Source organism: Salmo trutta, chromosome 22 (assembly GCF_901001165.1).
Source record: "Salmo trutta chromosome 22, fSalTru1.1, whole genome shotgun sequence".
In the NCBI taxonomy this organism is placed as follows: domain Eukaryota; kingdom Metazoa; phylum Chordata; class Actinopteri; order Salmoniformes; family Salmonidae; genus Salmo; species Salmo trutta.
The window spans coordinates 37,787,105-37,803,327 of NC_042978.1; the positions used below are offsets into that span (position 1 = coordinate 37,787,105).

Genomic DNA, 16,223 nt, shown 5'->3' on the forward strand with positions numbered 1-16,223 from the left:
CATGCAATGGATTGATTGATGATTAGTTGAATGGCCTTTCAGATGATCGATCAAGCAATGTTTATAAGAATGTTACATTGTATCATGGTAGTTCCCCTTTAAATGTAATCTCCCGCGTTCAGTGAAATTCAAGTTGAAAGTTCAGCGGAAGCGTAACACCGTGGCAGTATTTAAAAGCGCCAACAAAGTGAAATAATGAACAGGCGCTAAACTTGATATAGTCCTAGACAAATCTGTGTTAATTTACACGAAAGAGTCTCAGTCGCTTCACTGACATGCCTGAGGAAATAGCAGCTGCTTCTAACTCTGCAAGGTGAGCCTTCGCCTATCTATCTCTGCTTTTGTTATCTAGCTTTTGTTCTGTTTGCTTGCCTACTAGCTACAGCAGCGTCCTTAAGCCGTGGTGTACTACCGATAACTAGTCGAAACTTGTAGTTAGTCAACGTTAATTAACAGTTATCTATGGTTAAATTGTTCCCATGCACCATAGCAAGACGTTCCGCTCCACGGACAGTGGCGGCCAACTAGCTAACGTTGCTAAGTAACGTTACACTTAACCCAAAGGATGGCGCTTGCCGTAGATGAAACGTTAGCGTAGTCTTACGGTTAGCTAGTTTGCATGGATACGAATTGCATTACATTAGCAGGGTAGCTACAGTTAACTCGAATTTGACGATGTTTTGTTGTACTTCTAGATAATGTTCATTTTCTTGGCCAACGTCAGCTCTAATTAGTTAGCTTGCTAACGTAGATAGTTAACGGTTAGCCCGAACTGGTTAGATTAGTCTCTTTGCTTGCTAACATTAGTTGCATAGAAAAGTAGGTAGCTAGCCAAGCAAGAAGCAATTTCACCTACCAATACTCAAGAAATGCACGTGCTAACTGCGGTGACATGTGGTAGTTAACTACGAACATTTTAAAAAGCTTTCCTAAACGTAAACTACGAAGGCCACTTTTTAGTTATTCAGGTGTTTCAACGCAAACGTTGTTTTTAGTGAAATCGATATCAACTTGCAAAAAAAAAAGTTGTTTCTTATTCCAACACTCGTTACCTGGATGGCTGCACTCCCGAGAAGAGCACTTGCGTTCGAAGCAGGTTAGAGGATCCGATCGAAAAAAATTCATTCCCATGCTGAGATTACTTATGAGGGTGCGTTAGGTCTATTGACAGACGAATGAGGTTGTTGCTCCAAGGGTACCTTCAGCCCTTGCATCGGAAAAGGTTTACCCAGGCATCTCAGAAACTATTTGGTTTTCACAATGGACTTTTGTTTTTAGTTATTTAGACTAGACAATGTTAGTCTCTAATTGACTGCATTAATGTCACTTTGTTTCAGCATGGAAGAAAAGTCCTGCTCTTCAAGTGCTGTTGCAGCAGACAGGTGAGAAACTGCACTTTCTGAATTTATACTGATTTTATGAAGTTTGACTTGTTCTTGAGTTCACTCCACAGGGACTTTTCATGCAGTAGGTTTAAGTGAAGTACAAAAATATTATTTGTTGTTCAATGTGTACCACAGCTCAGTCGACGTGATGGCTGAGGCAAAGAAATTGATTGGTGCTGGGAACAGGCATCTGGTGATGGGTGACGTAGTTTCTGCAGTCAACGTGTTCCAGGAGGCTTGCGGCATGTTGTGAGTACTAAGGCCAATGGCTTGGCCAAACTGTGAATTTGAAGTGTTATGAGGCTCATTTATTGGTTTTATTGTGGATTTGATGTTGATAATGGAATTCTCTTGACCTGACCTCTGCTAGACAACTCATCCTGAAGGTAATTCTGCTGTTCTATCAATTGATACAAAAACTCAGCAACAACAAAAGTCCTCACTATCAACTACGTTTATTTTCAGCAAACTTAACGTGTAAATATTTGTATGGACATAACCAGATTCAACAACTGAACAAGTTCCACAGACATGTGACTAACAGAAATGGAATGTGTCCCTGAACAAAAGGGGGGGTCAAAAGTAAGTCAGTATCTGGTGTGGCCACCAGCTGCATTGAGTACTCCTGTGCATCTCCTCATGGACTGCACCAGATTTGCCAGTTTTTGCTGTGAGATGTTACCCCACTCTTCCACCTGCAAGTTCCCAGACATTTCTGGGGGGGGGGGGGGTGGCCCTCTGATCCAACAGGTTGCAGATGTGCTCAATGGGATTGAGATCTGGGCTCTTTGCTGACATTCCTGTCTTGCAGGAAATCACACACACTGAACAAACAGTATGGCTAGTGGCATTGTCAGGGTGAGCCTGCAGGAAGGGTACCACATAAGGGAGGAGGATGTCTCCCCTGAAACGCACAGCGTTGAGATTGCCTGCAGTGATGACAAGCTCAGTCCAATGATGCTGTGACACACCACCTCAGACCATGACGGACCCTCCACCTCCAAATCGATCCCGCTCCAGAGTACAGGCCTCAGTGTAACGCTCATTCATTCAACGATAAACGCGAATCTGACCATCACCCCTGGTGAGACAAAACCGTGACTGGTCAGTGAAGAGCACTTTTTGCCAGTCCTGTCTGGTCCAGTGACAGTGGGTTTGTGCCCATAGTTGATGTTGTTGCTGGTGATTCCTGGTGAGGACCTGCCTTACAACAGGCCTACAAGCCCTCAGTCCAGCCTATTGCGGACAGTCTGAGCACTGATGGAGGGCTTGTGCGTTCCTGGTGTAACTCGGGCAGTTGTTGCCATCCTGTACCTGTCCCACAGGTGATGTTCGGATGTACCGATCCTGTGTAGGTTTTACACGTGGTCTGCCACTGCAAGGACGATCAGCTGTCCGTCCTGTCTCCCTGTAGCGTTCTCTCTTAGGTGTCTCACAGTACGGACATTGCAATTTATTGCCCTGGCCTCATCTACATGCCTCCTTGCAGCACGTTCATGCAGGGACCCTGGTCATCTTTCTTTTGGTGTTTTTCAAGGTCAGTAGACAGGCCTCTTTAGTGTCCTAAGTTTTCATAACTGACCTTAATTGCCTACCGTCTGTAAGCTGTTAGTGGCTTAACGACCGTTCCATAATTAATGAACATGCACCTGTTTCATTGAACAAGCATGGGGAAACGGTGTTCAAATCCTTTACAATGAAGATCTGAAGTTATTTGGATTTTTATGAGTTCTTTGAAAGACCGGGTCCTGAAAAAGGGACATTTCCTTTTTGCTGAGTTTATATTCAGTCTGAATCTGCTTTCCTAGAAGTTGTTTGTCAAAATGTGGGGTGTTGTACGAAACAAATTCACGAATGATTGGCTTGTCTCTTACCAGCGTATCAAAGTTGATCAGGTCATGTAGGCTGGCCCAACCATTTGTTGGCCTCCCAAAAGTTGCTGGAGAGGGAGGCAAATCCAGACTAATGGTGAAGATGTTTGGTTGGTGTGATGTGGCTGTTTAGCCAATGAGCTGACCTCAGCCAGTAAACGCTTTATTCCCTTCTCCCTCAGGGCTGAGCGGTATGGGGACACCGCAGATGAGTGTGGAGAGGCCTTCTTCCTGTGTGGGAAGTCTCTGCTGGAGCTTGCCAGGTAAGTGGAAGTTGGATACTGCATGTGCTGTACATGTGTTCAGTTTGCAGTTAAACAGCTGTTGCCAGCACCATGCTCTGAGTTATGGATATTCAACTTAAATGGCTGGTTGTGGTGGTGCAGGATGGAGAACACTGTCCTGGGTGATGCTCTGGAGGGAGTCCCTGAGGGGTCATCTGAAGAGGGGGAGAAGCAGGAGAACTCCAAGTTTGAGAGTGCTGACAACTTGGATGGTGAGCAGTAGCTTCTCAACCTGACCACCATTTTGTTAATGTCTGCTTGTTACATTTCTCTGGTACAATTAACTTGTACAGTGCTGAACTTGCTTGTTTTGTTGGTAGGTTAAGTGTCATTATAGGCCCCCTGTCACTGGGCAAGGTGGTGCCGTCTTATATCTGACAGGGAAGAGGGAATGGGCCACATTCATCAGTCGGCTCATTTCACTGAGGGGGTGGGGGGGCTTGTTCATGCTCTGGGCACAGGGAGATTTATTTTTACATGCGCTCATTAATAGCATGTTAGTGAACAATGTAACATGATTTCATTCATCTGGTTCAGAGGAAACGAGGGACAAGCTTCGAATGCAGGTCTATGACGCAATGGCCGAGAAGGAAACCACTCATAGGGAAGATGGGGCAACTGAGCCAAAGGGGAAGATGGAAACAACGGAAGAGGGTGCTGCCAAGTCTCCTGTCAAGAACGGGAATGAGCATTTCGAACCTCCTGTGACTGGGTTGGAGAAGACTCCTGAAGGGAAAGTGACTCCTGTGACTGGGGTGGAGAAGACTCCTGTGACTGGGGTGGCGAAGACTCCTGTGACTGGGGTGGCGAAGACTCCTGAAGGGAAAGTGACTCCTGTGACTGGGGTGGAGAAGACTCCTGTGACTGGGGTGGAGAAGACTCCTGAAGGGAAAGTGACTCCTGTGACTGGGGTGGAGAAGACTCCTGAAGGGAAAGTGACTGGGGTGGAGAAGACTCCTGTGACTGGGGTGGAGAAGACTCCTGAAGGGAAAGCGGAAGGTGTGAAGACTGAAGAGCTGAATGGAAATGGCAAAGAAGTTGAGGGAAAGATGGAGGAAGAGGGTGAAGGTAGACTTGGTGTAGGACTCTGTTTGGGTGTACCACGTGGATTGGGACAGAAGGACATTAAGTGTGGATTTTGCACAATTGCTGTTTAATCTACAGTAGGGCTGTAAAGGGATTGTAAATGAACTATTCTCTTGCAAATTGAAGTTTTACACTGCGCTGTTGAACTACTGCTGTCACATTACTACTAAAGACAAGCTTTTCTTCAGTCTTTGGTTATGTACAGTTAGTCATTGGTTTTCCTGACACGTACAACTGCAACTTAGGCTTACTGTTCTCTTGGCCTCCACCTGTAGATGATGATGATGATGATGATGATGAAGGGGAAGGCACTGCTGAAGACAAGGTAAGCTATCCCATTGTCACAATGAATTTATGAAGACTCACTACATGACCTAAAGTATGTGGAAACCTGCTCGTCATTGAAATCATGGGTGTTAATATGGAGTTGGTCCCCTCCCCCCTTTGCTGCTATAACAGCCTCTACTCTTCTGGGAAGGCTTGCCACTAGATGGTGGAACATTTCTGTGTGGACTGGCTTCCAGTCAGCCACGAGCATTAGTGAGGTTGGGCATTTAGGCCTGGCTGCAGTCAGTGTGCCAATTCATCCCAAAGGCATTCAACTGGGTTGGGGTCAGGGCTCTGTGCAGGTCAACCAAGTTCTTCTACACAATCCCTACATTTTATTTTATGGACCTCGCTTTGTGCATGGGGCATTGTCATGCTGAAACAGGAAAGGGCCTTCTCTGAAATGTTGCAATAAATATGGAAGCACAGAATCATCTTGAATGTCAGTGTATGCTGTAGCGATAAGATTTCACTGGAACTAAGGGGCCTAGCTCGGCCCATAAACGGCTTCAGACCATTCTTCCTCCCCCACTTAACTTTACAGTTGGCACTATGCATTTGGGCACAGTGTTCTCCTGGCATCAGCTAAACTCAGATTTGTCCATTGGACTGCCAGATGGTGAAGTGTGAATCATCACTAGAGAACAAGTTTACACTAGTCCAGCAGACGCTTGGCATTGCATGGTGATCTTAGGCTGGTGTGCGACTGCTTGACCATGAACCCATTTTCTGAAGCTCCCAACGAATAGTTCTTGTGCTGACGTTGTTCCCAGAGATGGTTTGGAACTCGGTGTGTGTTACGGCGGACGATTTCTACTCTTCAGCACTTGGCAGTCCCTTTCTGAGTTTGTTGCTTAACACTTCACAGCCGGCCTTTCTTGCTCCTACACATTTCCACTTAACAGCACTTGCAGTTCTAGCAGGGCAGAAATTTGACTTGTTGGAAAGGTGGCTAAAATAGCCGAATCTACTAAATTGAAGGGGTTGTCCACATACTTTTGTGTGTGTATATAGTGTTTCTAACCTTGTTTGACTCTTCCCATCTCTTGTAGGAGAGTGAAGAGGAGGTAGGTAACCTGCAGCTGGCCTGGGAGATGCTGGAAGTTGCCAAGGTCATCTATAAAAGGTAAACTCAACCTCCTGAGTGCTCCCTGTAAAAGGCTGTCACAAACTTCCTAGTGTACATGATTTTCATGGATTAACTTTCACCTGCTTCCCCTCACCACCTCATCCAAACAGGAAGGCGAATGAGGCGGACCAGTTGATGGCAGCTCAGGCCTATCTAAAGCTGGGAGAAGTTGGTGCTGAATCTGGTATGTTCTTTATGTCCTTGTAGCTTTTTTTTTCATGTTTTGCTACAGCATGCCCTACTGAACACAGCCATGTAGTTATGTTGACTTCAGAATCCATTTCAGCTCAGCTTGCCCTTCCCTCTACATGTTTCCTGACCCTGGTCCCCGAGTACCCCAACAGTACATGTTTTTGTTGTAGCCCTGGACAAACACCTCATTGAGGGCTTGGTGACTAGTTGAATCAGGTGTGCTTGTCCAGGTTACAATAAATGTGTACTGTTGTGATTACTGGAGGAGCAGGGTGAGGAAACCCTGCTCTACCTCAGGTCTTAAATCCTTGCACCACACGACAGTTGTTTGTAGTTGTAATCACTTCATACTCAGCTTGACACTGCCTCTCCCAGGTAACTACCCTGCAGCGGTGGAGGACTTCCAGGACTGCCTGGCCCTGCAGCTGAAGCACCTGCCCCCCCACAGCCGCCTGCTGGCTGAGACTCACTACCAGCTGGGAATGACTTACTGCTACACAGGCCAGTACAGCCAGGCCATCCAGCACTACAGCAGCTCTGTCAAGGTCATTGAGGGCCGCCTGGGTAAGATGGATAAATATGACAAGTCTGCTAAAAAGCACATCTATCCATTTGTTTCAACCCACAACCTAGGTGTTGCTAGTCCAATGTTACCAATTTGGCTGGGGGGGGGTTCTTATCGAATCTGAGATAGTAGGCCGAATCAGATGAGTTGGTTAATGAGCCAGAAGCATATTTTACTGACTGTTGCTGTTGGGGGTTTCTTGTATCTTATCAGCAACAATTTGGGCGATGACATTAACTTTTTGTACTTGATTGAAAGCTACCTGCGCAGTCATGCTACAGCACTAGCTATGACATGTCAATTTCTGACCTGTCACTTGCATGCCTTATTTCTGTCTAGCCATGCTCCAGGAGGTGCTCGACAAGGGTGAGAATGGCGCTGAGGGGAAGACTGAGCTGGAGGAGCTGAAACTGCTGCTGCCTGACATTGCTGAGAAGGTGGAGGACGCCAAGGAGAGTCAGAGGATGGCAGGATCGGCCTCCGTGGCCATACAACAGACCCTGGTGAGACTACCTGTGGGATACTGGCTAGGATCAGTGTTGTTTTTCAAACGGGGAGGGACTTGTCCAAGAAATGCTCCTTTTAATCTAAAATGTGTCCTAATGACTATTACTTGGTATAGTAGTTCTAGTAAATATTTATTGATCAAGGAAGAAGTCCAGTCCACTTGACTTCTAATGAGAAAGTTGAGGATCCAGCTAGTTTCTCCAATTGATCTGTGGGTTTATGTGCTCTTCCAGGCCGGGGCCTCTACTTCATCAGCATTCCCAGCTTCAGCAGAAAAAAGTGGCCCATCAGCATTCGAAGCCAGTCAGGTCATTTTGTCTGTTTTTGAAGTCCATCTTATGTTTCTTGCACCTGGAATGAAACCTTGTGCCTACTGAAACAAATGACTTATGTCAGTTACTTTAGTAAGCAGGCTGATATTCATGACCAATTCCCTTGTCCTGTGTTTCAGATCGCTGTCACGTCAGCAGCTGATGGTGTGTCCTCCAACACCGCATTAGACATTTCCCACCTGGTTAGGAAAAAGGTGAGGTGCTCCTGCCTGACCTGTAACTCTGCTACTTACTACTAGTCCCAGCCTGGGGTGGCAGTGACGTTTAGATAATGCTGACCATGTCCTGGTCAGTAGGTTACTGTGGTCTCCCTGCGACTCCCAAGTCCAATCAATCCATGCCCCCTTTACTAGTATGTTCATGTGGCATGAATTTCTTGCTTTCTCTTAGTTCTGCGGGTGACCACAGCCCCAATGGTGGTTTCTTTGCTTTCATGCCGCTCTCTCCTTTTAGTGTTATTCCTGTCTAGGTTTTTTGGTTGTGGTGCAGTGGCTTTGTGATCGTGTAGCAACGTTAGAGCAGGTTACAGTAGAGGTGAGGGAGGTAATGTTGAGAAGCTGACTTTGGTTTGTGTTCCTGTACAGAGGAAAATGGAGGAGAGCCCCATAAAGGACACAGATGCTAAAAAGAACAAGCAGGAAACTACAGTTAATGGCAGCGGCGACTCCGGCTCTGCCAGCAACGAAGTCCAGGAGAAAGGGGCACAGGAGGCGAGTTGATAGGTTTATAACTCATTCTCAGTGGAGTTGGGTGCAGCGCAGGAAGGTGGTATCTTGAGGAAGGGGACCCCACCCTAGGCAGTCTTATTTTTTCCAATTTGAACAGACCGGAGTCTGATTGTAGACCACCCTATTTGCGCCTACAAGAGGGAGTTGACCTCCACAGCCTGACATGTGACCAAGACTCGTACAGGTTTCATAAATCCTCCAACTGATTAACTCAACAGTATTAATGGACCCCTGACAGGGATGGTAGGTTTTTCTGGATTAAAGCGGTGTTCAGGTGTTTAACTTTATGATCTACTAATGCTGTTTTCTTCCTTTCCTATAGCCCGCCAAGCCGTCCTCTGACTCTTCTGTGTGATTTGACTTCCTGATCATCCAGCCAGCAGAGCATGCCTGTCCCCTAACACTTGTTTCTGTAAATATGAACATTCTCTCACTTGCTGACTTTTTTTGTATACTTGTAGTAATAAAAGTTCAATATTTGCATATCTGAATCGCTTGTCTTCAGAATTAATTCCACTTCTGGTTACAGTATAATTTTTTTATTTAAAAAAAAAAAAATGTATAGGTACCAAGTGGTTAGTCATTTGTCTGGGTAGAGTTTAGTGACATTACTGCCTCGGCCAACAATCCTTGGCTGTGGTGTCTGTTGGCATGTTCTCCCAGGGTCTGATGCACTACCTACAGGGAGGTCATCTGACTAACATTTAAAAAAAAATTGTAATCACTCATCCGTTTTTAGATTGCCGTACATGATACTTGTCTGTATTGAGGGCAGGCTGAAGGACCCGGTGTGGTGGCGTGTATGAGCTGGTTGGGCTGTCACTGTCTGGCTTGGGGCTATAGCAGTCAAAGGTTAACTAGGATCTGTGTCCAAGTAGGATCAGAAAATCAGGGTTAACCAATGATTCTTAACATGGGATATATTAAATGTCTATGCTATAGGAATCATGTTTCAGGACTCCACTGATCTTCTGAAGGTGCATAACATGCTGGTGGGACGTCTTCCTGTAGAAAGACAGCTTCTCAACATTACCTCCCTTACCTCTACTGTAACCTGCTCTAACGTAGTGTAGAGCTTTACAGGTGCCTCAATGCTTGTTTCAATCCAACAGTCTAATAAAGCAATCCAGTCTGAAAACATCTGTATACAGTGCATTCAGACCCCTTGACTTTATTCTCATTTTCTTACATTACAGCCTTGATCTAAAATGAAAACAATACCCCATGATAAAGTGAGTTTGTAGAAATTTTAGCAAATGTATTAAACTGAAATACCTTAAGTATTCAGACCCTTTGCTTTGAGACATGACATTGCGCTCCAGTGCATCCTCGTTCCATTGATCATTGTTTTGGAAAGGCACACCTCAGGTCCCACAGTTGACAGTGCATGTAAGAGCAAAAACCAAGCTGAGGTTGACGGACTTGTCCGTAGAACTCCGACAGGATTGTCAAGGCACAGATCTGGGGAAGGGTACCAAAACATTTCTACAGCATTGAAGGCCACCATTCTTAAATGGTAGTTTGGAACTACCAAGACTTCCTAGAGCTGGCTGCCCAGCAAACCTGAGCAATCAGGGGGGAAGGGTCAGGGAGGTGACCAAGAACCTGATGGTCACTCTAACAGATCGCTACAGAGGAGCTAGGAAATCTTCCAGAAGGACAAACTCTGCAGCACTCCACAAATCAGGCCTTCATGGTTGAGTAGCCAGACGGAAGCAACTCAGTAAAAGGCACCTAAAGACTCTGACCATGAGAAATAAGATCAGGTCTGATGAAACCAAGACTAAACTCTTTGGCCTGAATGTCAAGCGACACATCTGGAGGAAACCAGGCTCAATCCCTATGGCGAATCGTGGTGGCAGCATCATGCTGTAGGGATGTTTTTTTTTCAGCAGCTGGGACTGGGAGACTAGTCAAGATCAAGGGAAAGATGAACAGAATACAGTACAGCGCTCCTTGATGAAAATCTGCTCCAGAGCACTCGGGACCTCAGACTTGGGTGAAGGTTCACCTTCCAAAAGGGACAATGCAGGAGTGGCTTTGGGACAAGCCTCTGAATGTTGAGTGGCCCAGCCACAGCCTGGACTTGAACCCGATCGAAACATCTCTGGAGAGATGTGAAAATAGCTGTGCAGCGACGCTCCTCATCCAACCTCAGAGCTTGAGAGGATCTGCAGAAAAGAATGGGAGAAATCCCCCAAATACAGGTGTGCCAAGCTTGTAGCGTCATCCCCAAGAAGACTCAAGGCTGTAATTGCTGCCAAAGATGCTTCAACAAAGTACTGAGTAAAAAGTCAGAATTCTTATGTAAATGTGATTATTTTAATTTTTTTTAAATACATTTGCAAACATTTCTAAACAATTGTTGATTTGTTATAATGGGGTATTGTGTGTAGATTGAGGTAAATTATTTTACAATATGGCTGTAATGTAACAAAGTGGAAAAAAGGGATCTGAATATTTTTGAATGCTGTGTGTGTGTATATGTGTGTGTGTGTGTGTATATATATATATATATATATATATATATATATATATATATATATATATATATATATACTGCTCAAAAAAATAAAGGGAACACTTAAACAACACAATGTAACTCCAAGTCAATCACACTTCTGTGAAATCAAACTGTCCACTTAGGAAGCAACACTGATTGACAATACATTTCACATGCTGTTGTGCAAATGGAATAGACAACATGTGGAAATGATTGGTAATTAGCAAGACACCCCCAATAAGGGAGTGGTTCTGCAGGTGGGGACCACAGACCACTTCTCAGTTCCTATGCTTCCTGGCTGATGTTTTGGTCACTTTTGAATGCTGGCAGTGCTTTCACTTTAGTGGTAGCATGAGACGGAGTCTACAACCTTCACAAGTGACTCAGGTAGTGCAGCTCATCCAGGATGGCACATCAATGCGAGCTGTGGCAAGAAGGTTTGCTGTGTCTGTCAGCGTAGTGTCCAGAGCATGGAGGCGCTACCAGGAGACAGGCCAGTACATCAGGAGATGTGGAGGAGGCCGTAGGAGGGCAACAACCCAGCAGCAGGACTGCTACCTCCGCCTTTGTGCAAGGAGGAGCACTGCCAGAGCCCTGCAAAATGACCTCCAGCAGGCCACAAATGTGTATGCAACCAATAACAGTTGATTTGACTTACAACAATCAATGGAAGTGATCAAATGAAGACACACAACTCTCCAGACTGAATTAGTATTCCTTTACTGATTACCAAATGCTTCAATCATCATAGTCATCATCATAGTCATCATCATCAGAGGTGAGGAAGAGATTCCATCCCACAACGTCTCTCTTTCTCACCTCTGATTTGGTTCCTCCATGGGGGGAGGGTCCTTGTGATCAGTGTAGGGAAGGAGAGAGCGAAATTAACTGGCTGCTGACAGCTGTAATGTTGACATGGTAAGGGGTGTGTTTCCTTGAAGAGTTGCAGGGAGATTGGAAACCAAAACTTGTGGAGACATTTGTGGAGTGGTTGAAAAACAAGTTTTAATGACTCCGACCTAAGTGTATGTAAACTTCCGATTTCAACTGTAGCCTATGTCATCACCTGTAATGATATTCTTTGTTATTTTAAGCCATCATTACGTAGAATGGATATTCCAATCCAACTTAATTCTAACCACTGGCAGTCAGCCAGACAGGTGTCTACCCTCACCTTGGGAACTGAGTTGAGCTGGCCTGGGCTAAGGAAGGGTCGGACAAGAAGGGCACGTACTGGGACCCTCGAGTACCCGCTCTGGAACTGAGTTCAGCTGGCCTGGGCTGCGGAAGGGTCGGACAAGGAGGGCACGTACTGGGACCCTCGACTACCCGCTCTGGAACTGAGTTCAGCTGGCCTGGGCTGCGGAAGGGTCGGACAAGGAGGGCACGTACTGGGACCCTCGACTACCCGCTCTGGAACTAGTTGTGCTGGTTGAAGAGCTCCAGCCCTGGGACACCAGCCTCTGGACCTTCTGACCGTAGCCGACCCCCAGCAGCCTGGAGCTCAACCATCAAAGACAAGGAGGGAGACGGCTGCATCCTGAAGAGAGTTTTGTCTTAGACAAATGTAACAAAGTGCCTTTTGCTCCAAACCGGGTGGGCACGAACGGCGACCTTCTGAACAACACACACAACTCAAAGGCAAACTGAGCTAACAGAGCAAGAGACAAGTCTGTCTCTCTGTAAGGGAAGGTGTGATGTCACTGATGTACCCCAGCCAACATGCTACGGGTTAGTTTCACAGTTACTTTTTCTTCTCAGGGTGCAGTGCTTACCTGGGCATAGGCTGTTTGACTGCCAGTGGGACATAGTTCCCGGGGGGCACAGTGTGGGAGTAAGGCAGACCCCCTCCAAGCTGGCACTTCACAGGGAGCAGTGGAGTAGGATGCCCCACCTCCTGGCCCCCAGAGTAGAGACCAGGCACTAGACGCAGAACCCTCAGCATGCATCTAACCCCAGCACCAGGTCATAGAAGACCACGAAACCAGCCCTGCAAACCAACAGGGTTTAGTGTAGTTTAGAGGTATTTCATACCTGAACACCTGTAGAGAGTTAAAAATGTGTTAGAGACAATACAATAGTCTCTAATAATTGTAAGTAAAGGTAGGGTTTAATTTGACTAATATAGAAATCTCAAATTGTCTTAAAGACAACATAGATGTCATAATGGACTCACGCAGGGTCGTAGGGAGAGGAATGGGGTCTGGGCTGGGTCTGTAACAGGAACATAGGGTGGATATACTATATGGGTCTTCATTTGTTCACATAATTTTCACTGATCATAGAGAACTGGATAGACAAAAGCAATATTTATGTCACAGCTTTACCAGGGCTGGAGGAGCATGCATCTGGGCCAGGGGATGATGCATGGCTGGCAGGGCAGGGAACAGGGGTGGAGGTGGAAGGGGTGGGAGCAGCCTCTGGTTCCTGGGAGCTTCTCTTCCCCCTCTACCTCCCTGTGAAGGCTCTTGATCTCAGCCTGGATGCTGGCCATGTGGTGGGTGTGTTCTCTCTGGATCTGATGGAGCTCAGACCCCACTGCTACTGGATCAGGGGAACATAGAATCCCATCGAATTAAAATAATTCTAGAATCATTAGAGTGAATTCTAATTCCATGTATTCTAATTCTATACATCCCGTGGTGATCACTGTATTCAATTCAATTCGCTTTATTGGCATGACGTAACAATGTGGTAACTCCTTACTGTCATTGTTTATCAGCAATGTTGCCTCTCTATGTATAGAATGATGCGTATGTTATATTCATGACAAAGATTAGATGGAGAGGACAACCCACCGTATTCCCCGCAGTGTTTCTCCCTGGCCAATTGTATCCTGAAGATCTCTTCCTCCAGTCTCTGGTTCTCCTGCTCCACAGCGAGGACCTCTGAGTTCCCAGCCCGGCAAGGATGCTTCATCTCTGGGCAGAGAGAGAGGGAGAGAAGGGGTGGGTAGAAATATCATACCCCCAAGACATGCTAACCTCTCACCATTACAATAACAGGGGAGTTTAGCATTTTTGAGGGGTATGATATTTGTGTGTCTAACTTTCTCACTAATCATTATTCAAGATTCATTCAGAATTATTCTTAACATGGAAGTACCCACATTACTTAAAAGTGTTTAGAAACATATTGTATTCTTATTTACAATAAAAGTGACTGCAAAAAGACACAATACACTATTTACCATTAATTTCTATTGGGGAAAAAATGATCTGAAACATAACCAAAACAAACAGCATATGCATCCAACAAATGTGTACAGGCACAAGCTTGATGTAGTCATTGCATGCTATGAATATGGGACCAAATACTTCACTTTGACTACTTTAATACACATGTAAGTGGATTTGTCTCAATACTTTTGGTCCCCTAAAATGGGGGGACTATGTACAGAAAGTGTTGTAACTTCTAAACGGTTGACCAAATATGGATGAAAATACCCTGAAATGAAAGCTGACAGTCTGCACTTTAACCTCATAGTCATTACATCATTACAAACAAAAACAAAACATTCACTGTCCCAATATTTTTGAAGCTCACTGTATTTCTGTATTTAATTTTCAATACATTTGCAAAAATGACTGAAAACATGTTTTCACTTCGTCATTATGGGGTATTGTTTATAGATTGGTGAGCATTTAAAAATATATATATTTTGAATTCAGGCTATAACACAACAAAATGTGTAATAAGTCAAGGGGTATGAATACTTTCGGAAGGCACTGGTACACATGAACAATAGACACAAATCACTGAAGGTGGAAACAACGCATCAAATGTGACACCCTCCATACCCCAATGAGAGACCATGCAGGACTGACACACTCTTCCTCCTGCAGCTGGTTTCAGCCCCAGGTTGGGCCTGCTGCTCCAGAGTGTGGGCCTCAGCCTGCAGGCATGCACCTGGGCCAGAACGGCTGGAACAGATCCACCGGACTGCATGTAGGCCAGCCTCAGAGCTCTGTCATACCAACACACACAGCCACAGTCAAACACAGTCATAGATACAGATAGGGAACAGGATAGTAATACATTGCTCCTACTGCACTGATTACTGGCGTTGCATGCTAACGTCAGACGGCAGGTAGCCTAGCAGTTAGAGTGATGGGCCAGCAACCGAAAGGTTGCCGGTTTGAATACCCGAGCCGGTTTGAATACCCGAGCCGACAAGGTGAAAAATCTGTTGATGTGCCCTTGAGCAATGCACTTAACCCTAATTTCTTAGAGGCACGTTTTACTACTACGGCTGACCCTGTAAAACACATGTATGTGACAATAAAAACATGTTTTTTTATGTCATAAGAGCTACTAATCTGGCACTAATAACAGGTGCATCGATGATCACACTATAGCTGATCACACTATAGCTGATCACACTATAGCTGATCACACTATAGCTGATCACACTATAGCTGATCACACTATAGCTGATCACACTATAGCTGATCACACTATAGCTGATCACACTATAGCTGATCACACTATAGCTGATACTACTGCATAGAGGTGGTACTACCTCTACCATGAAGTAACCTATTCATCTGTTTAATCAGAGCTGTACGCTAAGACATTTGTACCTTATTTGGGAGGAGAGGGGGCCATCCACAGAGTATATGAGGTCAAAGTTGACATGTCCCTTCGTGTCCTCAGGCAGGGTAGGGCTGTGTGAGTCAGACCTAATCTCTTTGACCCTATGAAGAGCACAGAAGAACATATTTATTTATTTTTCTGACAGACATCTATAACACATCAGGGTCAAGGTCATTAGCCACCAAACGGAGGTACATGGACTGAAACAGGGAGGGACTACCATGCGACCTGTTCCGCAGGCCTGTTGTGAGAGTGTCCTCTGCTGCCCTCTAGTGGCTACAACTAACTCAACCCGGCTGCAGGGTGGTGATCTGGTCTCTGAGACTGTTCAACTCCTTGTGAGCCCTTAGCTCCAGCAACATAGTCTCCAGGTGGGCCGTGCTGCCCTTCCCTGACAGGACCCCAAGCTGCCTCACTATCTCTGACAAACACACACAAAATGAAAGTGTGTTGAATTACTCACACTGTTGCTTGCTTTGCATAACGGTATCTATAGTGTGTGTTGTTTTTTCTGTGTTGTATGGTGTCAATCTGTCTCCATATTAGCCTGTGTTCTACATGGGAGAACAGCATCATCAGATACAATCTACAGTATTTATTTGTCTGTACATGTATTTTATTGGTGTGTAAACTCTCTATGTCTACGGCAACTTACTTACCCACTCTCTGTTGCTCCAGGAAGTGGTTGTGGGCCTGTATCTCTGCCAGCTGGCGGTCA

The 16,223-nt window shown here is 45.5% G+C and overlaps 1 protein-coding gene and 1 non-coding gene across 7 annotated transcripts; both read left to right on the plus strand.

Moving 5' to 3' along the window:
- The first annotated feature begins 124 nt into the window (after positions 1-124).
- On the plus strand, positions 125-8,897 carry LOC115158687 (histone-binding protein N1/N2). 6 transcript variants are annotated; one of them, XM_029707890.1, is made up of 16 exons: positions 126-313; positions 1,338-1,382; positions 1,521-1,634; positions 3,439-3,519; positions 3,643-3,752; positions 4,078-4,295; positions 4,386-4,608; positions 4,902-4,951; positions 6,006-6,079; positions 6,193-6,266; positions 6,650-6,838; positions 7,179-7,342; positions 7,580-7,654; positions 7,798-7,872; positions 8,263-8,388; positions 8,729-8,897. In XM_029707890.1, exons 1-16 carry the CDS (start codon positions 276-278, stop codon positions 8,759-8,761), a joined length of 1,689 nt encoding a protein of 562 aa, XP_029563750.1. In that variant the 5' UTR covers positions 126-275; the 3' UTR covers positions 8,762-8,897. The 6 variants fall into 6 exon arrangements, with proteins under 6 accessions (XP_029563748.1, XP_029563751.1, XP_029563750.1 ...); XM_029707888.1 differs by having other exon boundaries at positions 125-313; positions 4,078-4,608; XM_029707889.1 differs by lacking the exon at positions 126-313 and adding an exon at positions 575-1,096 and having other exon boundaries at positions 4,078-4,608.
- LOC115159028 (small nucleolar RNA SNORA16B/SNORA16A family) lies at positions 6,943-7,075 on the plus strand. The gene has a single exon (XR_003868823.1). It is a non-coding gene; the product is annotated as a small nucleolar RNA SNORA16B/SNORA16A family (small nucleolar RNA).
- Positions 8,898-16,223: the final 7,326 nt, after the last annotated feature.